The 25,980-nt window shown below is 38.5% G+C and overlaps 2 protein-coding genes across 2 annotated transcripts; one reads left to right on the forward strand and one right to left on the reverse strand.

The window, feature by feature from the left end:
* Positions 1-1,901: 1,901 nt before the first annotated feature.
* LOC145406194 (tRNA N(3)-cytidine methyltransferase METTL6) lies at positions 1,902-19,920 on the reverse strand. Its single transcript, XM_080277392.1, has 20 exons — positions 19,894-19,920; positions 17,181-17,378; positions 16,955-17,036; positions 15,356-15,517; positions 14,534-14,766; positions 13,900-14,060; positions 10,829-10,915; positions 10,385-10,428; positions 9,642-9,681; positions 9,209-9,249; positions 8,990-9,039; positions 7,605-7,650; positions 7,021-7,110; positions 6,604-6,652; positions 6,083-6,125; positions 5,281-5,358; positions 4,363-4,440; positions 3,759-3,804; positions 3,543-3,582; positions 1,902-2,887 (listed from the first exon to the last, which is right to left on the reverse strand). The coding sequence occupies exons 2-6, from the start codon at positions 17,369-17,371 to the stop codon at positions 13,904-13,906; spliced, it is 825 nt and encodes a 274-aa protein (XP_080133518.1). The 5' UTR covers positions 17,372-17,378; positions 19,894-19,920; the 3' UTR covers positions 1,902-2,887; positions 3,543-3,582; positions 3,759-3,804; positions 4,363-4,440; positions 5,281-5,358; positions 6,083-6,125; positions 6,604-6,652; positions 7,021-7,110; positions 7,605-7,650; positions 8,990-9,039; positions 9,209-9,249; positions 9,642-9,681; positions 10,385-10,428; positions 10,829-10,915; positions 13,900-13,903.
* Positions 19,921-20,754: 834 nt separating this feature from the next.
* On the forward strand, positions 20,755-25,179 carry Hsc70-3 (heat shock protein 70 cognate 3). The gene is made up of 3 exons (XM_080277431.1): positions 20,755-20,862; positions 22,404-22,528; positions 23,152-25,179. Exons 2-3 carry the CDS (start codon positions 22,407-22,409, stop codon positions 24,992-24,994), a joined length of 1,965 nt encoding a protein of 654 aa, XP_080133557.1. The 5' UTR covers positions 20,755-20,862; positions 22,404-22,406; the 3' UTR covers positions 24,995-25,179.
* Positions 25,180-25,980: the final 801 nt, after the last annotated feature.

Consider the following 25,980-nt stretch of genomic DNA (forward strand, 5'->3'; position numbering starts at 1 on the left):
GCTCTTTTGATCCTTCTTGAAAGACCAGTGACAACTATGCTGTCTTCCCTTGCAATAAAGCTATGATGGCCATATAGTATGCTTAGGATCATGGAAGGTACTGCTAATTCCATGCATTTCCTATGGTATGTGGTCATGCAAGCAGTTGTGATGTTGCTGCTAAACATGGGACGAGATTCCCTCGTTAACCCAATGGGGATGATTCAGAAGGACATGCCAATAGGCAGATCAAAATGGAAAGCGGCATGGTGATCTGTGGTTCATCACTTCCTCACCTTCTCCAGTACTCTTCAATGTACCTTTCCTACAACTTAACAACTTACCCCACAATATTCAATTCAGTCAACTTTCCTTCTGCACAAAAGCTCAATCATTACTACAGACTTCTTTCACTGTCAGTGCAGTTCAACATTTATTCAGCTACTCTTGCACAGGCCCACTTCCCACAAGTATTTTATTTTCCAAACTTTACTATCTTTGCACATACTTCTATTGCTGCCTTCCCTGTCTTCAAACCCATCTGCTCTTGCATATTCTCAGGCACCACATTCCTTCTTCGTGCACCTCCACTGCTACTCTGGCCCCTGATGTTCAATTTTTCAAAAATATTGTATCTGCTCCACAATTCTCTCTCATTTCTAGTACTCTCCCTTTAATTGAAACTTTGAAACTATAAGGGTACCCGGGAGCCAGATTTAAAGCTATTATTGGTCTTTTTGAGAGACCTAATCCCCATACATCCAATTTCTTCACATGCTTACTACCTACAGTTTAAGGTACCAATAGGTCCTTTGGCAATGAAGGGGTTTATCACAACTATATAAACCCCCTCTCAATTATGTCTCTACTGAGTCGTCATCTAGAAGCATTAAGAATAAACATGGTACACACCACCAGACTGAAGGAGTTGAAGGACAGTGGTTCCTGGTCCTTCCCACCCTCTCCTTTAACCATACTCAGCATAGGGAATGAGAACAGTATTCTTTTCTCTTCAGATATGAGAAACTATATTGCTGGTCACAAATATCTCCTACATAAGTGAAATGTACAATATATTGTACTCCAACAGCTGTAATGATGAATGTATGAAAGTACAGTATAACCTATTTTAGACTAACCACCTATGGATCCTGCCTACCCTATATTAGTGGGAACAGAACTACTATTTACCAAGGTTAATGTATTAACCCTCTTGAACTCTTTCACTGCAACCTGTGTCCAACCACTTTTGAGTACTGCATGACTCCCGTGGGCTGGCCCAGACCTTACACGCCACACATCTCACGTAGTGATGTGCATGACATCGAAAAATGTTTCCATTCAACTATCCCCCCTGCCCTTATTTCTAATTGCACTGCTATGAAATTGCTACATGTTATAAATGAATAAACAATCTTTCTCACTCATCATCATCCGGACCTCCCCTCCCACGGCAGGGTAAGGAGCAGCAATGTCCAGACAGCCCAAGTTTACCCAATCCAATGGGCCACGCTTCCACTCACTCATTCAAGCCCCCGGAATCCTGGCTCTATCTGATACGCCAAAAACATTCACCATATTCTGTAACTTCTCATAAATGTATCCGATAAAGTCAATCTTCCGAAAGCAAGAGAATGAGAGAATTAATTACCATATTTTATCATTCACTCATTTATTCAATACTCGATGTGGCTCGAACCTGCGCTGCATTCACAGCCCACGTTTGGATGCAACCGAAAAGTGAAAAAATACCACAACCTACTGTACCTGTATATGGTTGGACATGACCTGCGTCAAAAAAGTGCGAGCGGTTGGATTTTTTTACTTAGCCCTTGTGTATGAGAGGGTTAATAAACGGCTAAAAGGCCTTATACCAATTTACATTAGCTTTCTACATAAGAAAACAAGCACTGAGCATTAATTTTTATTGTCATATTAACTACAATAGTTATTTGGCAGTAAGGATACATATAGCTAAATATCAGCAAACTGTTATAAAATACTGCCTCTCCAGAAAATGAAGCACACTCTTACAAAAGTAACTTGAGAACTCTTAACAGCAGTACTTGTAATCAATGTTAAAGTCAGGTTAGCAAAGATGTTAGTGCTGATTACCCGTAAGTGCAAAATATCTATCTATCTACTGTATATACCTAGGCTGCTTTCCCCAAGGAAAGGGAGGTAGTCGAGACAGGACGACACTCCCCATTTACTCATCCATTCAAACACGTGCAAAATATAACTTACATAAAAAACAATTACACTAAAGAGGAAAACTGCAGTAAAGCCCATGCTAGGCATGTCAAAGAAATCATAGACTATGAAAAGAAAACAACAATATCCAGTAATGTTTCTCTACTGTGGTAAGTTGAAAGTACCCTACTGTTTTTTAGTTTTCTGTAAAACTGCAGACAATATTACATCACTTATCAGAAATATGAAATTCCAACTTGCTATTTTAAAATGTTTGTTGGGCTCTGAATCATGAGTTCAAGTCACTGCTCACTTCCTAATTACTTCTATGCAATGAAATTATGTGTTACAACTCTGCATATATGTATGCTGCCTTTCCTAGCAAATGGGAAAAAAAAGAAACAAATGAAGTCACCAGTAACCTCAAAATCACTAGTTCTGTACATCACATTGATAAAGAACAGGTCGGAATCTGCTCATACATTACTAAAGGTTACATGGTAGTTTATAGTTAGGCCAGATTCCTTTCATTACTTGTTGAACAGTGGAATGCCATCAACTACTGCTTCCCTAAGGGAAAAATGGCCAATTTAGTCCAATCAGATACAACTTTGCAGTTGGCAGTGATTATTAATATCTATTACTTATCACTAACGTGACAAAAACTGCCTTCTCTCCCTCCCCTTGCTCTTCAGGCCATAACATACAACTCCCCCTGAAAAGAAAATGCTTCTTTAACATCATGGGAAATAACATTTAAAACAAGGTAATAGTTTATCAGTTTCAGTTAGAGCTAATACAAAATAACATCAATCTGATTATATCAGATGCTTAAAGTCATCATTACTTGGCAGTGTCCATTGAACAATGAGTCAACACCAGTTGTGTAAAATCAAAGCTGAAGGTGAAAGGAAACTGATATGGTTAAGGATCTATCAAAAGCTGAACAAGTAACACCTGTTTCATCCTTTAACAAAGCAATACAATCCACTGAAATTAAGCTGCTGATATCGATAAACACAGGTAGGGAAAGGACTGTACATCATTATACAACTTCAGCAAGGTGACTGAACAAGTGTGTTTACTGTCTCTCCCAAAGATTAAATTGAAGAATATGGCACCAACAGAGAAGTACACCAACCTAGGATGGAGTTCAGTTAACTGCTTATTGTGGGGGGGGAAAAAAAAAAAAAAAGTTCAAAGCTTTTCTCAACTGTCAGAAAACAGCATCATTGTGACCCATTTCCTGTATAGTCAGTGCCTCAAACCTAGATGAAACTCTGGTTACAATCCCCCCCTCTCCTCTCTCAGTCAGGGTTTGAGGTTGAGGGTTAGTATACTATGGCTTGTGAGTGAATTACTATACCAACCTGGGATGATAGTCCACTAGACTGCCTTTGCTTTGCCCATCTGAAATACAGACTTTGTTGTAGCAAAGATCATTCAGAAACATTCACCTATCTTGACAAAAAATCTCAGAGATCTTGGTGGTTAAATGTACAGTAATCAAAATAATCATTAGTAGCAACATTACATCACGGAATTATCATTCGTATAATCAGCAAGGACAAAACATATCATCATACCTTTATTGTAAACGTCCATACTGCTTTGCTGTCTTACTCTTCACTCCTATAAAAGAAAAGCATTTGAAATATAACCACACCTCAGCCAACACAAATACATCTACGAGCACAAACTGTTTACATTATCGGTCCTTTCAGATACAACTCAGGAGTAGCTGGTAGTGATCATTATTGTCACCATGATACTTTTCATCACTGTATCTGAACATACATAACCCACAAAAGATCTAAATGCAGTACTGGTATCCCCTTTTTACTTCAAAGTCATCAGATTGACTGTCCAACAGGTGAATGTAATGCTACGTGTGGAACAAGTTTTGATCTATGGAGCCAGGATTTCAGGGGACTGAACAGTTAGTGTGGTCAATCCAACTAGGCAAACTTTGGTATTTCATTTAATAAGTTCTTTCTGACTACCTACATCCCACCCTAGGATGGGAAAGATAGTCTGAATGATGGCATGTCATCATCTGACATTATACCATCTGCCCACAAGACTCATGAGGAGCAGGCAAGAACAAACAAAATATATACATCACCCAAATTAACTACTCAAAATTTCTCAGACCAAATTAATTTACAAGTACTAAACATTTTTACCAACCTGGGATGATACTCCTCAAGATGACAACCTTTACTCAGCACAAGGTACTCTCCAAGATGACATTCTTACTCAGCACATCTGAAATAGAAACTTGTTACAAAATAGGTTCTTTAACTATAATCTACCTCATCTACAAAAATTCAATCAGAGATGTAGTACTGAATTGTAATCAAAACCCTCATTCTCAGCAACATTCATCATTATCCCATATAAACATGGAAAAGACCACTACGTATGCTGTAAACAATCCTGTTCTCTTTTCACCTCAACCTGGCCCAAACTGTTGCTCTTTTCAAACTGTTTCATGTAACTATGGGAAAGAATACTACAGCTCTACATTCTTTCCAGAACACATGTTAATCTGTTTTTAAAACCCAGCACTGAAGACAGAGAGGCTGCAAATTTTTGACCAGGTTAGAGTAATAGTAGTACAGTAAATATTTCAAAAGTCAATTCAGAACTTAACAATGCATTTTGTTTATTGTATTTATTTCAGAATGAACTCCTTTACTCAGGGTTAAATTTGCTTTTTGAGGCTTTTATTTAGGTTATCAGAATTTTTGTATGAGAGGAGTTTCATTAGCCCCACCATTGCAAGACACCTCCCTGGTAGGAGCCTGGTTAATATAAAAGTGACCACCAGACTAAGCTGAACTGGTAATCTTGTAAGTCAAACTGCAAGTACACCAACTCCATTATATTTCTGGGATGTTTAAAAACTTCAAATTTCTCATACAACCTGTACTGCAAGAAAAACCGTAAATCAGATTTAGAGGTAACAAGAGGACATTATACCATCAGCCCAAAAGAATCATGAGGAGCAGGCAAGAACAAACAAAGAATATACATCACCCAAATTAACTAATTCAATATTTCTCAGACCAAATTAATTTACAAGTACCAAACACTTATACCAACCTGGGATGATACTCCTCAAGATGACAACCTTTACTCAGCACAAGGTACTCTCCAAGATGACATTCTTACTTGGCACATCTGAAATACAAACTTGTTACAGTGTAGGTTCTTTAACTATAATCTACCTCATCTACGAAAATTCAATCAGAGATCTTGGTGGTTAATTGTAATCAAAACCCTCATTAGTAGCAACGTTCATCATTACTCTGCATAAACGTGGAAAAGAGCACGATATAGTGATGTGTAGTGCTCTTTTTCCATGTAAACAATCCTATTCTCTTTTCACCTCAACCTGGCCCAAACCGTTGCCCCTTTTCAAACTGTTTCATGTAAGTAACTACAGGAAAGAAAACTACAACTCTACATTCTTTCCATAGCACATGTTAATCTATTTTTAAAACCCAGCACTAAAGACAAAGAGGCTGCAACTTTTGACCATGTTAGAGTAATAGCAGAACAGTAAATATTTCAAATGTCAATTTAGAACTTAACAATGCAATTTGCTTATTGTACTTATTTCAGAATGAACTCCTTTACTCAGGGTTAAATTTGCTTTTTGAGGCTTTTATTTAGATTATCAGAATTTTTGCACGAGAGGAGTTTCATTAACCACACCATTGCAAGACACCTCACTGGTAGAAGCCTGGTTAATATACTGCAGGAGAAACTGTATATCAGGTTTAGAGGTAACAAGAGGACTTTATTATGCAGTCTTTGCAATTTACTAAGGACTTATTTTTCAAAAAAGGACGAAACCAACATACTGTAACCAGGACTTACTGTGCTGGCCATTCATACTAACCTGAAATGTTAGTCCAATGAATTACAGCCTTTACTCTGCCCATCTGAAAAATAAACTTAGTGTAGAGTATGTCCTGCTTTAATCTGCAACTACCTTAAACATTTCTTCAGAGATCTTGGTGGTTTAAATGTAATCAAAACATTCAGTAGTAGCAAAGTATCATCATTCAATTATTCCTTCATATAAACATGACAAAAAAATATAACTACCGGAATGATTTACCAATATAAAGATCTGGTTCAATATACAGTAAAAAGTAGTAAACACGGTAATCATAAAACTATAAGATCATCTCGTAAACATCCAGCCAGCAGACACAAACGGTCACGTGTTTTATGTGGTACAAGGTTACTGTAATAACGTAATGTCCAAGCATAAGATGAAATGTTTTAATACCTACTTGAGCAAAAAGCTGGTGTTAAACTATGATACAAAAGCCATCCTCTGCTACTGTGCTACAATCAAAATTAAGTAAGTTTATGCAACCTTAATTATTTCTGTGCACTGCAGTATATTCTTACCTTAAGAATGCAGACATCCACCACCCAGGAACCACACAGCTGAATTATTCTGTAAAATCAAACGTTGTTATCCATAAGCATAATAAAGACAATATTAGTCAATTACAGATCAACACTCAGATTCAATACGGGTTTGTACAGCATTCAAACATCAGCTCTGGTGCCAAGATGTCATCCTGTAGTATATTCATTCTACATATCACAGAAATTCTGAATTTCATTATAAGGAGTTCACAGCTAAAAGTACAGCCTACTAAGTTCCAACTTTCTAGGCTTCTAACCTTCCAGCTTCACCAGTCCCTCCTAATCATAAAAGACTGTCTGGTATCAGCAAGAATGAAGTATAAAATACATCAGCAGAGTGAAGGAGATGAAATAACGACCTGGACAGCAAACCAACACAGGTACTATACTCACTATGACCTGAAGAGAGTCCAAGTTGGGTCAAATGTGGATATAATTCTTCCACAATGTCAGTCAACATCACTGCCTCCAGATCTTAACATCCTGAAATTCCAAGCAATAGCTTTCGTATTTGTCAAGGTAAATAGCTGATCATGCAAGGATCAACAGCTACATCAGAATATGTTGAGACAAAGAAGTCAACATTCAAATTCAGTTGAAAGATGGTTTGATCATCATAAACATGAATGAAAGACATATTAGCTCTTTCAATAAGATGCTGGAGACAGTCTACACTAATTCCTCCATCAAAGAAGGTGTTAAAGCAAATGATTAGTAACTTAAAATCTAGATTCAGCAGCTTTTGTTACAGGAAGTATACTCATTCCTATATATCACTACTTATGCTTAAATAAAATGACAGCTAATTTTCTTGTAAACTAGCCAAAGGCAGGTAACAACTTGTGAAATACACGATAATGTATTTTACCCAAAAATTTCATTCCAAAACATTTTTGCAATTGCAAACTGTTCCCTCTACAAAACTGCTATTGTGAAGTCTAATACCTTCTGATTAACAGTCATTCATTTTTCCATACCTTTCATTATTCTTGTCCCTCCTCCTGCTCTCTGGTCAGCTTCACGCTGAAAGGAGATTCTAAGATTACTTTTCTGTCAAATTTGAAGGCAGCATAAATAAACAGGCCACTCATCAGAGACTTACGTACCAAACCATCACCAGATTCAGTAGAAAGTTTTTCATCACAGTGATAAATCAACATCATCCAGACCTCCTTTCCCACCCTAGGGCTGGGTGAGGAGTTGCAACATCCAGACAGCTGGCTCCATCAGACAGACCAAAAAAATTTTTATCACGGTCTGCAGCTTCACATAAACTTATGCGACAGTCAATCCAAACGCTGTCATGTTAAAAAGGGGTACCAAATCCCTGGTTAAGCACTTCTCTGCACAAAATTCATCCAGCCAACTCTGTCTCTTGTCAGTCGCTTAGAATCAACAACTTCCATACCTCTCTTCCTCACACATCCCTCCACCTTCTTGGCCTACCTCGCTTCCTCCCCCCTTCAAATTTGCTCAGATATACCTTTTTCACCACTCTACTGTCATCCATTCTCTCCACGAGAACATACCATCGCAGTGCACTCTTCGATTCTGGTGTGCAAGAACTTCCTCACACGTCTTTCATGAATCACATTATTCCGTATCCTATCCACTCTGTATTCCACATACATTCCTCAGCAGTCCCATCTCCACTGCTCTTATCTTTACTTTTCGTGTTCATGCCACACCATAGTCTCATCTGTATGTTAAAGTTGGCACTAACACTCTTTCATGTTAAGTCTCACACAGTTGCAACACTCAAGCCTCTGCTTTTTATCAGGGCCTTCATAGCACCAGCTATTTTCCTTCCTTCTGTCACTCTACTTTCGACTTCTTATGCACATTTTCCTCTCTTTTCTATCACTGTACCCAGGTAATACTTTGCATTAACAATAACCACATACCCTCATCTCATTTTACATCATACGGAACTCATATGGACGTACAGTTCAAACTGCAAATCAAATACTCCAGTAGACCTTAAATAATGGCTGACAATACTCCCGATTTTAGGATAACATGTTATTCACAAGTACAGCAGACACACCAAATTTAAATCCTTCTAGATATTTCCCAAGACTAGTCAGAACATGCACACAGTTACTGTACCAGTCTGCTATAATAACAGAGGCATCTATGTTCTATGCACTCCAGGCACACTATTCACTCTCCTTTATACTCAAGTGTCCAAACTGCTGCATATTACAATCAAAACTTTGCCCTTGTTCATGTGACATAATAGGTGTATCTTTGTTTCACCTGATATACTGTAATTCGTCATACATTCATCAGCTGAGAGCCTTCGAGATTATAAAAATAATGAACTTCCAAGCTACTGTGTATTAACTTTTCCATTTCTTACCTCACCTCGTCAACAGGTCAAAGTTCCTCTCTGACCTCCACTCCAAGAAACTGAAACAAAGAGGCTACTATCAGTATTATGTCCATCCTCAAATTACTGTGCATAAAAACACAGGATTCAGTAAAAAATTAGAGTGACTTATTATTCAATCATTATTTTCATATATTACTTCTCATCATATAAGCAAGAATAACAGAACATTTCTTTTTTTCTCCTTACCTTCCATCATTTCAGTTCTTGCTGCTCTAATAAGTTTCATGCTGGAAAGACATTCTAGATTACTTCTTCAACCAAATGAGAAGAATGTGTTAAAGAAATAAAATGCTCATCAGAGACTTACGTACATAATAATCATCAGATTCAATGGTAGTGACGGATCATCATATATTCTAATCAACATCAATCATATTCATAAAGTACATACATGCATTACCATAAATTCAAGTCATTATATGCTGCATCAACTTTTTTTTTTTTTTAGTTCACAGTAAAGTAAAATTTAATACTGCCCACTGAAGTTTGCTTACTAATTTCCCACACTTTACAAAATCAGTTGTACGAAAAAACTTGACATACAAGGATTGACTAACAATAATAATAAAAATAATAATAATAAAAATAACGACAAGGCTGTTCAAAAACCAACTCTTACCTTGACAATTTCACTGCCACCTGCTGATGACCTGAACAGCCTGAAAATCATAAGGATACATATTCAATTCAGACAAATTACAACTGGACTGTATTATTCAAAATCAAATAATAGTATCAGGATGTTGAGACGGTCAACAACATATTTCAGGCGAAAGATGGTTTGTTCATCATGTCATACTGGAAACCAGAGGATCAAAGGTTCTAAGTGATATGCTGACTAGAAACTGCTACAATGCATTTTTTTTTTTTAACTGCAAAACACACACACAACTAGCTATACCATATTTAATATCTTGATTACAGGCCATTATAATACAGTTGGCATTAAAGGTTGGGCTTCTGCTTTTCTCTCCATGGACTTTGATAATAAGCTATAGCATCCCACAGCAATGGATACCGATTACTCTATGTAGGTAAGCATCTGTGTCATCAGTGACATTTCCTTTGGACTTACCAGACTTGTTTTCAAACTTCATGAAGAGAAAAGGCAACAGGAATTATGCTGCTGATAGTATATATATATATACGTATATAAATCCCATGATGATCAAAAATGAAGTATAAAAATCTAAACATGCAAAAAATATAATGTTCAGGAAGTCTATTTCCATTTTACTGTTCCATGTAATATTCTAAGCACTTCATTAATTTTATTGTACTTTGGCTACTCCATTATTTTTCTCCTATCTTGTACAGTCCATGCCTAATCCAGTGTTTTATCTTATGATAACCAGCACTTACCTACATACATGAAACATCACTGCCTCCCTGATCGCCTCAACACGCTGAAATTCACAATGTAATCTTCAGACTATGTACAACTAAATTACATTATTCTAAGTTGAGCAACAGGATCAGGATGATAACGCAGATTAATATTCAACATTCTTTTCAGGTTAAAGAGTTTCATCATGTCCTAAAACTACTTATGAAAATATTTTATGTTTATACAAAATATGCTTAACAATACAACCATTTTACCATTAGATACTGTTCCATATTTTACTAACTACTTGCCACTGCATAACAAATTACAGTATACATAACAATTTTTAAGCAAAAGATGGTTTTCTCATTGTGTTAAAAATTACATGAGCAAGAAGTTCAGTAAAATATACTGTACTACATGATCATTTCATTTAGTGATTTTACATGGCAAGCCAAAACAAAATTCAAAAGGCATACCTCAGCATGTCAATGTACTGCTTGAAGAAAGGTACAATATTTTCAAGCACTTCCTGTTCCCCGCCATTTTAGTTTCCTGCAGCAAATCTGTTCAAAATGCAAAATTAGAAAATCTGAACTTGCACTATATCATAGCACATAATGCAACACATCACGTTATATGTACCTGGGCAAATTGAGATGAAAAAGATGAAAACTATTCCATCTCACCCGTATAGCCAAGGAATTACTCTACTTCCTCTTGACGGCCACAGTGAAATAGATCCACAATGGTGCTTTTGGGAAGTATCAATCAAATGATGCCGTTCCTTCGTACGTAATCCCCATACAGGAAGAACTCACTATAACGGACTAATTAAGGCCCAAGCCATCCTGAAAAATGCGAAATTTCCAATAAAAGCAACACCCATACTTCCCCCTGCTAACCCAGACTTTTTCTGATATATCAGACATTAGTCTGGATCGCATCAACAGTTTTTAAACGGTTTTCGCTGTACTGTATTATACATTCACTAGTATAATCAAATGGTATAATATACAGTATATACAATAATACTGTACTGTACATTGATAAACATGTCTTTTATTTACTTTATTGTGGTGAACATAGCTGAAGTGGTTAAGCAGTCTGGACTGCTTCTGGCTTTATCAGACTTTTTCTGATTTATAAAAATTTAGTCCAGTAACTCCTCGATTTTGATAAGAGCAAATTCCTGTCTATTAAAGTCCGTTATATCAAAGTTTTCCAGTACTGAGGGCACTGTTTATTTTTTTCGGTCCTAAAAGCTAAACCAACAGCCAATACCAGCTGATTATATCATACAGTTTCTGGAATCAGATATCCAAATAACACTTCAGCAACAAACTACCTACTTAGAAATTTAATGTCATCAGAATTACACAAAACATCATCGTCGTCATCACCCAGACCTCCTTTCCCACCCTAGAGCAGGGTGAGGAGTAGCAACGTCCAGATAGCCCGTCTGCCCACTCCAATGGGCCACGCTTCCATTCACTCTTCATTCAAGCCCCCAGAAACCTGGCTCTATCTGATATACCAAAAACTTTCATCACATTCTGTAGCTAACTAAAAACACTCACCTTAAATGTCAAGACCAACTTAACTAGGTCCGGGCTCCTACGCTCCTTGTGGGGCATCACAGGATTAGATGATGGATGGATGGATGGAGAATTACACAAAAGCTCAACAAATGCAGGACACCAAAAACATCACATCATGGCCAAGAAGAAAGGTCTTCACATCTTATTCCAGCTCATAATGAATACTTTCAAGTAGCTCAAACTTGCAGCAAAGGGATAAATACTGTAACTAGAAACCACTAAGAGTGCAAACCTCCACTAACACTAACATAAATTATGATTTATAAAGCAATCACTGCCCAATGCCGCTCACAGAGGTAATCAAGTCTGATTGTTGCTTGCCTTATTACACAATCTCAAAAGGCATACCTCTGCCAATGTCAATAAAATTCATCATTATTCCTCCATCCTGATCCAACTCAAAATCTAATTAACTCCTCCTTGACCCACTGCCCACCTATCCATGAGGTATCACTGTTATTCCATCATCCAATCCTATGTTGCACCATGAGGAGCGGAGGAGCCCGGGGTTAGGCAAGTTGGTACTGACATTTAAGATGAGAGTGACCAGCCTCACTCATCCCACAGTGGCATTACATGAGCAAAAAACCCCAACCACCCCTTGGATATACACCTACTCAGGTTCAATCCGATTGGAGTGCCTTAATTACCCACAAAACCCCCAGGTGCTATAATTTGGTTATAGGGTTACCACCCAGTGTAGTAAATGGTTTCATGGTGTACAGGAAACCATTTGGCTTGTTACTCAGAGTCAACCATAGGCTAAAGGAAGGGGAAAGAATGAAGGAAATAACAACACACGAGGAAAGAAGGACAAGAGGAAAGGGCAGACACCCTAAGCAGCACTTCATCCAGTTAGTGGATGGTGACCACCCCCACCTACCATCTTGCTATGTACAAACAGATGAGAAGAGGATGCAACGAAATACCGAGCTGGCACTTTTAATTTGGAAATACCATAACATTTATACACACCTAATTATCTGAAATTTGTCAATATTTTGCATTTAATTTAATAAAAATTCAGGACTGCAAAAATTAGCTAATGTCAGCAGAAATCTTTCGACTTTAGCGCAACATCTCTTCTTGACACAGTTCTATTTAGTATAAATACTGATTTAACATGCAAAAACAGTTATTTGCAATGTAGTGCTGATTTAACATGCAAGAACATTTATCTGCAATGTAAATCAATATTTATGAAAAAAAAAAAAGAAGTCTGTCAAGGCGTGTTGGCAATCTAAAATGGAAATGTCCGTTAGCTTCATGTTTTCACACTGAATCCTGATTTTTTTATTAAGAGTTAAGTTAAACTCAATTTTCTGACTGGATTTCAGATGATTAAGTGTGTATGAACCTATATGGTGAAAATATATATATATATCTTCCTATTAAGTGACAATTCAGTAAATGACCGTTGATTTGGTATTTCATCGCACCGACAAAAACACACAGGTGAATACATAAGTTGTTTCCTTTGAGAGGTAATTAAGAGACTACAGGTAAATCCATTTTAGGCTGCAGGTAAGTTTATGACAAAACCCATGGTGTTACCAGTAAACTGCACTCCAGTCTCATTCATCCCTGAGTGGCATTACATGAGGGAAAAAACCCAACCACCCCTTGGATATAAAGCTGCACTGGCTCAATCTGATTGGAGCACCTTAATTACCCACTAAACCACCAGGTGACATAACTTGGTTATAAGGTTGCCATCCAGTGTTGTAAATGGTTTCCTGGTGTAGAGGAAACCATTTGGCTTGTCACTCAGTGCAGTCACCCATAGACAGAAGGAAGTAGAAAGAATGAAGGAAAGAAAAATTTCACAGCTAACATAACAAAGGTAGTGCACACTAAGTACACTACATCTCCAAAGTCAGCTAAAACATCTTACACTTCTGGATACAATAACTTGTATTCAGACTTGAGGAGGTCTCATGATTTCTCACCTGATTAAGGTTTCAAGAATTTGCCTTGAATAAATACTCGCTGAGCATTAACACCTTCCTTCTTGTTCACTGTTTGGCGGTGTACATAGTGAACACTGCTGACCTCAAAGCCAGCATTAGTAAACAGCTGACTAATTTCTTCTCTGGTAAAGTAGTATGCCCTGGAACACAAAATGGCCTTTTGAAAAAAAAAAAAAAAAGTACCAGATTAAGGTAATTATGCCACATACAGATTTCATCATTCTCAGCAGTTTCCAGTAAAAACTGCATGGGTATGCTCCAAACAGTGAAAAATTATTAATTATACGTGCAGACAGTTTTTGCTCAAGACTGAATCATGATTTTGCAAGCTTGGATGATATCTAAGTCATTTAATGGCCAATTACAGTAGGCACATTACTGACAAGACTACTACTGTATTGTGCATCAAGCAACATGAATCGGCCTCTCACTATGAATGTACTTGTACTTAGTTTTTGTTATTACCAGACCACTGTATTTTATGACTTTTTAAACTGGAGGGTTTCGATATGGTTAATACTCAATCCCATCACTTCTGACTCTTCTTAAGTTCAGTAAAAACATCTGGTGATAGCAAGAACACATGGACATACTGAGGTTAAAGAGCAGTTACCTTGTGCCGTCTTGTCGTACATAAAAACGCTCGCCCAGTTTGCTACCTGGGGCAAATCTGAGCATGGCCATGTCGTTCAAGCCATAATCCCGCAGCAGTACCATCCCCCCCGGCCGTAAGCATCGATACAGGTTGGACACTACATCTTTGAATTTGTCTGGATGAACAGCAGACAGCACAAATATTGTGCTTATAATATCAACTGCGTCACCTACTTTGCTGTTCAGATCATCCTGTAAAGTTAGAATTATCTGTAAATAACTTGTTATCCCTCATCCCACAAGCATTATATTACTGTACCCCAATTTATATCTAACTTTACTCCACCCTCCCGTATAAATTATATCTACAGTATTGCCAAATACCTCAATCCCAGAACAGGTGGCCACAAAAAAAATTGCCTCCATGTCACCCGGTCCCCTGCCATTTCACTGCCCTCCCCCCAGCTCACACACCCCCTCCCTCATATACAGTATATACATCTCCAGTCTATCCCTCCATCCCATCCTTGGCCTCCCCCTCACTTCCCTCCTCCCCTCCACATCAGTGACTCTCCTCATTAGTCTCTTGCTCTCCATCCTCTCCACATGGACAAACCACCTCAGTGTATTTCTCCCAACGCTTTCTATCACATCCATTTCCAAGGCTTTCCCCATTTAGACTTCTCTTCATTGCTTCCACTATTTCCATCCTACTGATTTCTCCCTTCTCAACCCCCTCCTTCACCCAGCCACTTATACTCACAATACTTTTATTCTTTATGTTTAACATACCAGTAAACACATAATTTTAACCATATAAAGTATGAAATGCCTGACATACCTTGGTAATATCATATTCAAAAGCTCTGATCTTGGACTCGTCATATTTCGGGTGACTCTTCACAAACTCAACCGCACGAGGTGAGAAGTCACAAGCATATACAAACAGGTCCAGGTCATCTTCTAGAAGTGGATAAATAAAGTTCCCAACTCCACATCCAACCTGAAAAACATTTAGATACCCTTAAGTAATGACAAATATGGTGCACATATTATAAAAAGATAGGTAAAATTACCGTATAGTTTCAACCTCAAACCTCACTTTTCATATCTCCCCCCCTCCTATAATCTAACAATGTTAATGTTTTCTGTCAAATTTTGACTGCCGATTTTACTGGAAATGACCCGTTTTCAAGTTATGCCACCCCCCCCTTCCAAAACAGGCAATTAACAATAAATTTGGCAATAAAAATCATACAGAAATCACTAAAATATTTAGGTTCAAGAATATACAAGATTACTGATTTTATCAGAAATTACCATGGCTGTGCGGTAAACCGGCCGTGCTGTATTTGAACTAACATAACCAAACCTAACCTTGTAAGGCAGTGCTTTATTTAATCTATCCAAAGTTAACCAACTAAACCTAACCTTATAAGGCCATGCTGTATTTAATTAACCTAACCAAACCTTGTGTGCTGTATTAAGCTAACCTCATGTCACTGGCTACTGACTTGCCCATGTGGCTGCAGTGATGAATTGGTGAAATGTATTAGTCGATTGCTCCTTTAGGAACATACAGCAGAAGGCCATGATCTCGTAGAAATTTAAAAGAAGCTTGGTCATTTTTGAAAAATTTACAGTGACTTCGTAAAACCCAAAGTCACAAGTCAGACAGGTGCACTCAAGTCACCATGGCTAGATTAAATTCAAATTTATTAGAGGGGCCTCCAATTCCAATTTTGGGAAATTAGGTTTGAAATCACTGGCCTAAAACAAAGCAAAATGCAAAGAGGTTTCTCATTTGTCATCATTCAAGACTCATTCAAAATGGCTGCCCTTGACATCACGTTGCTGTTTGACCGGTGGTCTTCACCAGTACACCACAGTGGAAACAAACATATGCACACACTCATAACTCACCAGCTCTGGCCGCAACAAAACCAGCTTCCAACTGAATTTTTGGGTAGGAGGTGGGGGCTGTATTGACTATTATTGACTTGTGGTAAGTGTTGGTACTCAAAATTCTCACCACAGAACTATCCAGTGGCAAAGAGAAAGATAATGAATTCTGTTTTGGGCTGAAATGGTAACAGAACCTCAAGATACATTGTGGCACTTAGGAACTTACTATAAACATTATACAGCATACAAATATCATCTTGTCAGCAACCCCCTCCCTGTCCAACAGACCATTGCAAATTAGGTATTTTATCTGTACTGCATTTTAAAAAGTTTCAAAAACTCCAAGGCACCTTAATTTCCAACACAAACATAACTACCAAATGCATACCTCTCAAACACTCATCCACTTCACCTGTCATTCTCATACTCAGTTTCTTCTCATTTGCCCATCATCCTTCACACCAAATGGTACACACCTACTCTTACATTTTCCCATTCTTCTCAAGACCACTCTTGCAAAAAGTTAATAGCTTACTTCTAACAGAGTTCTAGTCCCTTCTCCACAGCCAATTAGCTCTTGAAATTCCCGTGTGGTCCAATGACGATCCTTGAAAAATCTGGAAAGAAAATTTATACAATACAGCTATAAAAGCCATACATAAAAAAAAATAAAATAAAAAAAGCTAAGAAAAAGTAATATAAGAGTAGCATCAAGACTACCATAATAAGAACATCACATTAAGAAATTAGTAATAACACACCTGGTTTCATTACGCTTGTAGAATTTATCCCAGTTCTTTCCTGCCTCCCTTTCTAATTTCTCCTGCTGGAAGTTGCCCACTAGGCCACGTGAATCTTGATGATGCAACAACTGCTGCTCTTTATCTGTCAGCTGGAGTACATCATGATGAACATTAATCAACTGGTCTGGCGGGGCATCAGCTTCCTCCATGCTGAACCTGAAACAATTGGCATGATGCATTAACAGGTTCTATCAACTGAAAATCTATTGCAGCTAATAACTGGTGACACCATTCATTCCCATTACAAGCAGTCAACATGTAATTACTGTATGTTACGGCTGTCAGGTGTACCAACTACCCTTCTACACACTGAAGCTGTCTCAAATGAAACTGTACTCCAAAGTATCACGAACTACATTAAAGCTTATGGCAAGCAAGGAGGAAAGTTAACCCACTTGTTTCCATAATGGAGTTTTATTCAAGCTAAATCTATTAGAGTCTGATGAAAATTCCTGCACTCCAAAGGTCTGACAAGATCTTATGGTAACATGAATAAAATAATGCATCCATAGAGGGAAAAAGGGTTTTTTTCACCTTCTAATTCACAACTCCCTGAGGTGGGTTAGGTTATGATGTAAGGTAGATAAGTTATAATCACATTATGAAGCATTTGATGAACATGGGAATACTTGTGGACATTACACAAACAACCTAACATTACCAAGTCTAATTCTGAAAGCAAAATTTCCCTGTCCTAACCCCACCTTAAGACCTTGGACAACAACACTACAATAATGTCTTTTTCTTGCAACCTCCTGACAACTTTATTCATACAAGACCTCCCCTGAATGAAGGGTATATTGTACCTACCGAGTAATTTCAATTCAGAAAGTCTCACCATTTTTTTTTTTTTTTGAGTAAGAAAAGTTTCACCTTTATGACCTATTTAAATTTAGCTACTTTCACCTAACCTCTCCAGTTCAGAAGGTCTCCCCTACAAGAACCAGATTAATTTTTATAGAAAAAAGAAAAAAAAAAAAAAAAAAAAGTTTCACCATTAAGACTAATTCAATATTTGCTACTTTCACGAAGCAAATTTTTGCTAAGCCAACTACTAACCTGTGGATTACGAGCCACAGCTCAGGCTGGGTAGCATCACATTGCAAGCCACAGCTCAGGCTGGGTAGCGTTGCGTTGCAAGCCACAGCTCAGGCTATGTTGGCTGTGAATCTATCTATCTATAGCCCGACGTCCTAATCCCACAAAGGGTGGCCGCAGAAAAAATGCCTCCAAGTCACTCTGTCACCCACCATTTGACTACCCTCCCCCTAACTCACCCCCCCCTCCCTCATATATCTCTCAACTCCATCCCTCCACCTCATCCTCGGTCTACCTCTCCCTCTCCCTCCCTCCACCTCACCTACATACACCCTGACTATTCCACCCCTACGCAAACTTACGCATGGCACCACACAAAGACCGAGAGACAAATTTTTGTTCCTTTCACCAGATGATGCCCTGGATGTTTATCTTCAAGTTTATAATAAAACCAAAAAATTCTTTATTTTCATTATTTTTTTCACTACTCCCCTACGTAAACTTATGCATGGCCCTACGCAAAGATGGGGATTTGTTTTTTTTCCAGATGATGCCCTGGATGTTTATCAAGTTTATAATAAACTACACCTAAAAAAAAGTTTTCTTCATTTTTTGCACACCACGGGGCAGGATACAAAAAGACAATTGCGCAATCCACAGGTTAAACGACATGGGCAGCCAACCAGGTGAGTTTAGCTACCTCACTTGACTGGAAGAAGCTATGCACTGAAGTTTAGATATAACCTTCAATACTAACATATAATAATACCATTTGGTGGTAGTGATGAGGGAAAAAATGTCTGAATTACAGGGGCTAAGCTACCCAACTTAACCTAACCATAACAGTGCTAAGTAAATCAGTAACACAAGGTTTCAAAAAACTAGTAAATACAATATTCAACAAAATGCCCGGCTGAACCACTGAATCTGAATATGAAATGAAATGAAGTACAGTTTGGCAGTATATGTAATGTTAGGGTGCTTCACATACTGCCTGAAGAGTTGTCTGGATTCACCTTTTGCACTATACGGTACCAGTATTAAAAAAAAATAATAATGCACGCAATGTACACGTGTTACTATCGGCCTAACTTTACACTAAAGTGGGTGAATTTGGATAAGAAAATCATCATTTACCATAACAATATTTAAAACCACGGACAGGAAGCTGCTTTATCAGAAGAGAAAGTTCTTGCCCAACAATAAAATTAAAGAAACAGCGCGGTTGTACTAGAATATTCATCATAAAACCTTGAATGGAAAGTACACGTGGCCATAGAGTAACCTTTCACCAAGCAGTTTGTCAGCTGATGCTCCACGTGGGTTATCGAAGGTCCACTTAAAGTAAACCTTCGTCAATCGATAATAGGCTTGTCGCTAACTGTACTCGTTTTTCCAGATTGTTCTAGATTTCTAGGTGGTACATGTTAGCCGTTTCAGATTCGTGTTAATGTTATTGTTTCCCGACTGATTTCAAATACTGTATTCACCAACCACCCGTGCTTCCATAAAGCTTCATTATTACATTTAAACTAAAGCTATTCGAAGGGCACCATCGTTAACAGCTAGGAATTACACCGGGGATATAAACACCATGAAAGTAAACAGTAAAATAAATAAATAATAAACTAACCTGTGTACAGGAGAGCGTTGCCCAACAACCTCACGCCACGGTAGCCACACGCACAAGGAGGAGCATTGCGTTCCGCCAGTCCCCAAAGGAACGCTGCAGGGAAACATGGCGGGAGGTGAAGCTGAAGCGACGCCATATTACGATGAATGTATATAATAAAGAAAATAATTTAGCATTCTGGTTAACCAAATAGTTCTGCGAAAGACAAATTATATAGTCTAGCGCCGCCTTTAAAGACAAAAATCTTCACAATCACGGAAAATAATGTCAATCATATGCCATTTTCTTGAGATATTTTTTTTTCGAGCAAAACTAAAGAAAATTAAATTAGTGTTAATATTCACAGTAAGACTTACTACACCAGAGATGCTTCAGCTACGTTGTAACAATAGTAATCTCAAGGTCAATACACATAAAAAAAAAATACTAATGATATGACGACCTCTCCTTAGATTCAATTTCGAGATTATTCAAGTTACCTAGAGATTAAACAAGAGGCGCGACATTTACGTATTGCTAAATAGATCCAGTTTTTTGTTTCATACATGCCAATTCCAAGTACCTGTGTTTTATATATGTGATAAGCACTCATAAATTGATTATAGATGTAATTGGTAATAGTTTTCACATGCTTTCTAATGAAGTATGAGGACAAGTCGTTATCAAAGTAATGATGTCAGCTATCGACTACACCGAAACTCAACATCGATTGTGCCGCAGACGTGGACCAATGGGGTGCGGCCTTGTGTGATGACGTTAACCAATCACCGTGCTGGAAGTTGTACCACGTGGTCTTAGGCCGACCAATAGAAGACGTACACGAGCCCTTGCAGACGATATTTCTACTCCTCCCTGGCACTCCTCGAGCAAGTGTCATTCACCGACCGAGTAGAGAGGAAGCCAGTGGTGAAGTTACATTTACAAGAGATCAGTGATTGAATTCCTTACTCTGAAACAGTGAAGTTATAGGTGAGTGTATCATATGCGTTGTTGGGAGTGCAGCATTATTCAATTGTCAACAAATTCTTCGATATTTTACCTCACATTCATCGTACCGGCAAGTTCCGGTCCATAACTAATAATGTAATCTGTGCTTGTGTAGTGTACGTTTAAATAATGTAATCTATGCTTGTGTATTGTACGGGTATTATTTGTATATTGTTGCAATATCTGATTTGTTAAATTTCATCGTATGAACTTAAGACGGACAAGATACGCGGTGCTGGGTGAAGTCTGCATGGAGTATCCAGAACCTTCTACGACTGAAATTCCCATGGTTGCCTAATATTGTTTAAAACATCTGAATTAGTATAGTGTCAGATGAGCAAAATATTTAACCTTTTCTCACCAGCTGCTTTCATTGTCGCAAATGGGAACAGCTGGCATGTGAATGTGCTGTAATATTGGCAGACCTTGTCCACGGAGACAAGTATTTATGAACTTTCCTTGAGCTGCCGTGTAGAAGATTGTATAATAGTCTGTAGCGTCTTTTAGCAGCCAAACACGACAAATTGCCGCTAACGAATATGGAAGTGATAAATACGAAAATCATTACGGTGTGATGGATCGTCTTGTTCAGTAAACTGGTAAAAAAATCTCTTAAGTGGCGTCCCTGAACTTTACGCTAAAAATGAAATATTCATGGGGAGAGAACCCCAGAGAGTGAAGTGGGCGGTCCCGTTATAATGTCAGGCAGTTTTGTAGGTCAACTTAGATCTGAAATTGGCGAGTTGGCAGCCAAGTCATTCTTATAGATTTACAGTACTAGTAGCTACAGCAGTTGTAATAATTTCATTTAGGAAGTTGTAATAGTATATTGGATTTATGAAAATTAGCCTTCCAACCTGTTAAGTAGTGGTTTAATTTGGGGCTAGGTGCAGAGGATGGACTGTCCAGCTGGATAGCAGCTATCACTTGTTCATTTAGGTCTTTGTTTTATGGATATACCCTAAATTCCTGGTGAAATCGAGGAAGCCAGGCTTTAGAAATGAAAATCCAGTCACAGTAGTTGAAATAAAGTACAATACTGCTGAATCTTGGAATAGTTCATTTGTAAGATTTATGTTCTCAAAGACTGTGCAGTGAGCACAGCCTTAGTTCTAACCAGTAATGTACTGTAATTGACAGATATCAACACTGACATGATTTTCATTGTGCCATTTTTAATCACTTGAAATACCTGGAGCTCAGTTGCCTTCTGTTAGCTTAGAGTAGGTCATGGTAGCCTTGGTTTTAGGTTTAAGATTCAGTATGTAAAAACTGAAATTTATCGGTAATTAGGAGTGTATTTTATAAAAGTAAAAGTACAGTATTAAATTGATGCATGTAGTTAAGCCAGACTTGAGACCTTAGCAGTATAATTTGTATTTAAATGGTCTGGTGGGTAATTTTATGGATGTCAGAATCATTACCAGAGGTCTTTAGTTGTTTTGGCAGGGCATTGTGTACATTAAGGCACATGGTGTTAAGAAGTAATAGCCATGTCATTAAATATTAATCTTGAATTCCAGATAATGAGGTGTTGGAGTGTTCTGGCAGCAGTGGCTGCTGTAGCAGTCCTGGTGACTGCCAAAGAAAACAAGAAGGAAGATGTTGGAACAGTCATAGGCATTGATCTTGGAACCACCTATTCCTGGTGAGTCACCTGACCTTTTTAAATACAAGCTTTTTACAATGGTAATGGATACTAATTCCTAGACTATTCTGAAGATTAAGAAGTCTCCTGATTATAGGGGAGAGTACTGTAGTCCTAATCAAGCAAAACATTTAATGTAACCCATTAATGAAAATGGAACTCAGACTGAAATTCAGAACTTTATATATAGTAAGGATAAGCAGGAAGTACTGTGCTTGAACTGTAGTATGGTTTGAGTAGGTTTTCTTCTAAGTCTGACGTAGCAGATACTGGCAGTCTTGCTAGAACAGTTAAGTTTCCTACAGTATACTGTTTGGGAGAAAGTGCATTGTTTTGGGTTGGGCAATGAAGTTATCTTGAATATATAATTTACATTATTTCATCTTTAACAATGACTAGGAGCTATAGTAGATGTAGCAATTATTAGCTTGGATACTCTGCAGTCTACAAAAGACTGTTTTGTGTAATGTTAGGATGAAAGGTGCTACCGTACTACAGAAGTACATTACTGTACCTGTAATGCTGTCATATGAATTTAATATGACCACTTTCATTTGCACTGTAATTATGTAATGAAGTTAGCTTCATTGTATTCTGTTTAACTAAAGTTACTTCCGTTGCAGTGTCGGCGTGTTCAAGAACGGACGTGTTGAGATCATCGCTAATGACCAGGGCAACCGCATCACTCCCTCCTATGTGGCATTCACCGCTGATGGAGAGCGCCTGATTGGTGACTCTGCAAAGAACCAGCTCACCACTAACCCAGAGAACACTATCTTTGATGCGAAGAGACTCATTGGTCGAGAATGGAGTGATAAGTCTGTGCAGCATGACATCCAGCTGTTCCCATTCAAGGTTGTGAAGAAGAATGACAAGCCTCACATCCAGGTTTCAACATCTCAAGGGGAGAAGGTGTTTGCTGCTGAGGAGATTTCTGCCATGGTGTTGGGTAAGATGAAGGAAGTTGCTGAGGCCTACCTTGGCAAGACTGTCACCCACGCTGTTGTCACAGTGCCAGCTTATTTCAACGATGCCCAGCGGCAAGCCACAAAGGATGCTGGTACTATTGCTGGTTTGACCGTAATGAGGATTATCAATGAGCCCACAGCTGCAGCTATTGCCTATGGTATTGACAAGAAGGATGGTGAGAAAAACATCTTGGTGTTTGATCTTGGTGGTGGTACCTTTGATGTGTCCCTTCTGACCATTGACTCAGGGGTGTTTGAGGTTGTGGCTACCAATGGCGACACTCACCTTGGTGGAGAGGACTTTGATCAGCGTGTTATGGAGCATTTCATCAAGCTTTACAAGAAAAAGAAGGGCAAGGATATCAGGAAGGACAACAGAGCTGTGCAGAAGTTGAGGCGTGAGGTTGAGAAGGCAAAGAGGTCCCTGTCTGCCAGTCATCAGGTTAGGATTGAAATTGAATCCTTCTTTGAGGGTGAAGATTTCTCTGAAACCCTTACTCGTGCCAAGTTTGAGGAACTTAACATGGATTTGTTCAGATCTACTATGAAGCCTGTGCAGAAGGTTCTTGAGGATGCTGATCTTCAGAAGAAGGAAATTGATGAGATTGTGCTGGTTGGAGGCTCCACTAGAATCCCCAAGATCCAGCAGCTTGTGAAGGAGTTCTTCAATGGCAAGGAACCATCCCGAGGAATCAACCCTGATGAGGCTGTAGCTTATGGTGCAGCTGTCCAGGCTGGTGTGCTGTCTGGTGAAGATGATACTAATGATCTTGTTCTCCTTGATGTCAACCCATTGACTCTGGGTATTGAAACTGTGGGTGGTGTCATGACTAAGCTAATTTCTCGCAACACTGTGATCCCCACTAAGAAGTCTCAGATCTTCTCCACTGCCTCAGATAACCAGCACACTGTCACCATCCAGGTCTTTGAAGGAGAGAGACCAATGACCAAGGACAACCACATTCTTGGAAAGTTTGACCTGACCGGCATTCCCCCTGCCCCACGTGGTGTGCCGCAGATTGAGGTGACCTTCGAGATTGATGCCAATGGTATCCTTCAGGTGTCGGCAGAGGACAAAGGCACTGGCAACAAGGAAAAGATTGTGATTACAAATGACCAAAATCGTCTGACCCCTGAGGATATTGAACGCATGATCAAGGATGCAGAGATCTTCGCTGATGAGGACAAGAAGCTTAAGGAGCGTGTAGAATCAAGGAATGAACTGGAGTCATATGCTTACAGTCTGAAGAATCAAGTCAATGACAAGGAAAAACTTGGATCAAAGCTCACAGACGAGGACAAGGAAAAGATTGAGGAGGCCATTGATGAGAAGATTAAGTGGCTTGAAGAAAACCCAGATTCTGAGGCAGAAGATTACAAGGCTCAGAAGAAGGAACTTGAGGATGTTGTTCAACCAATAATTGCCAAACTTTACCAGGGTGCTGGTGGCCCACCTCCCACTGGTGAGGATGAGGAGTATGATAAGGATGAGTTGTAATTATGGGTATAGGAAATTAATAAATTATTGATATTGGTTAAGGTCTGTAAGGAGCATTAATCATCATCATTCATTATTCAGCTATTTTCATCTCCATTGTTTGAATGAGTCACATTTTTGTATGATAGCACAAGTTCATTCCAAATGAGTGAGAAAGGAATTGTTTATAATAAAATGAACAGAACTTCAGTGTTTCATAATCCACGGGTAAGTTAAGCTTAAGTCCTTATTATCTTTCAAAGTATGAACTTTAATTATCTCCATATTACAGTATTTTATTACTACAGATTTCAATGGAAATGGTTTGCAAATTTTGCCATGTACTAAACAGAAAGAGAAGGGTCAATATAATGAGTGATCACTTACAAAATGGTATTTTGCAAGGTTTGGGTAGCTTGCACATACCTCCAGCTGCCAAGATTTACTAGAGGGAAGCTGATGACAAGATTGACAATCAGGGAGTATAAAAATGCTACTGAACAGACATGATCGAGAATGCTGGTGTTTACTTTGAACAAGACAAACGCCACCAAAGAAGCATGGATGCTGTGAAGTCAAAATGTTAAAGCCAGTACCACATACATGGGTTGGGGTATGTACAGATAAGTACAGTAGTTTGGGATATGATATTGACAGTTAGACTCTTGATTGCTTATCCAACATTTCAGCTTTCGTGAACTGACAACAGGAAATCGTAAGCACTGAAAGGAAGAGGGACTACAAGCGGTTTAAGCTTGATGCAAGTACAATACAAAAGTTAAAAGAAGACTTAGGTACTGTACTCAAACTTTGCCAATCGCATGGGGGTTCCCAAAAGGTAATAAGGCCTTGGTTAAGACCCGGAGGGCATGAGTAATTGTAACTCCATAACTGAGCGTGCTAGCATCGGGCAAGATCTAATGATTGTTATTAATATCTTACTATGCAGCCCCTACACTGAGTAGGTTAATCCGGCCTGTTTATTCTTGGAAGGGCTTCTCAAGCTC

Source organism: Coenobita brevimanus, chromosome 69 (genome assembly GCF_032717465.1).
Source record: "Coenobita brevimanus isolate Jiangsu-jjx chromosome 69, ASM3271746v2, whole genome shotgun sequence".
NCBI lineage: Eukaryota > Metazoa > Arthropoda > Malacostraca > Decapoda > Coenobitidae > Coenobita > Coenobita brevimanus.

What these genes read in the sequence shown, in the direction of transcription:
- LOC145406194 (XM_080277392.1), bottom strand. Translation starts at nt 17,371, where the DNA reads ATGGAGGAAGCTGATGCCCCGCCAGACCAGTTGATTAATGTTCATCAT. An exon ending in TACAAGCGTAATGAAACCAG is followed by an intron (nt 17,037 to 17,180) that starts GTGTGTTATTAC and finishes TTTTCTTTCCAG; the next exon opens with ATTTTTCAAGGATCGTCATT. An exon ending in GTACGACAAGACGGCACAAG is followed by an intron (nt 14,061 to 14,533) that starts GTAACTGCTCTT and finishes TTTGTGTTCCAG; the next exon opens with GGCATACTACTTTACCAGAG.
- Hsc70-3 (XM_080277431.1), top strand. Translation starts at nt 22,407, where the DNA reads ATGAGGTGTTGGAGTGTTCTGGCAGCAGTGGCTGCTGTAGCAGTCCTG. An exon ending in CTTGGAACCACCTATTCCTG is followed by an intron (nt 22,529 to 23,151) that starts GTGAGTCACCTG and finishes CTTCCGTTGCAG; the next exon opens with TGTCGGCGTGTTCAAGAACG.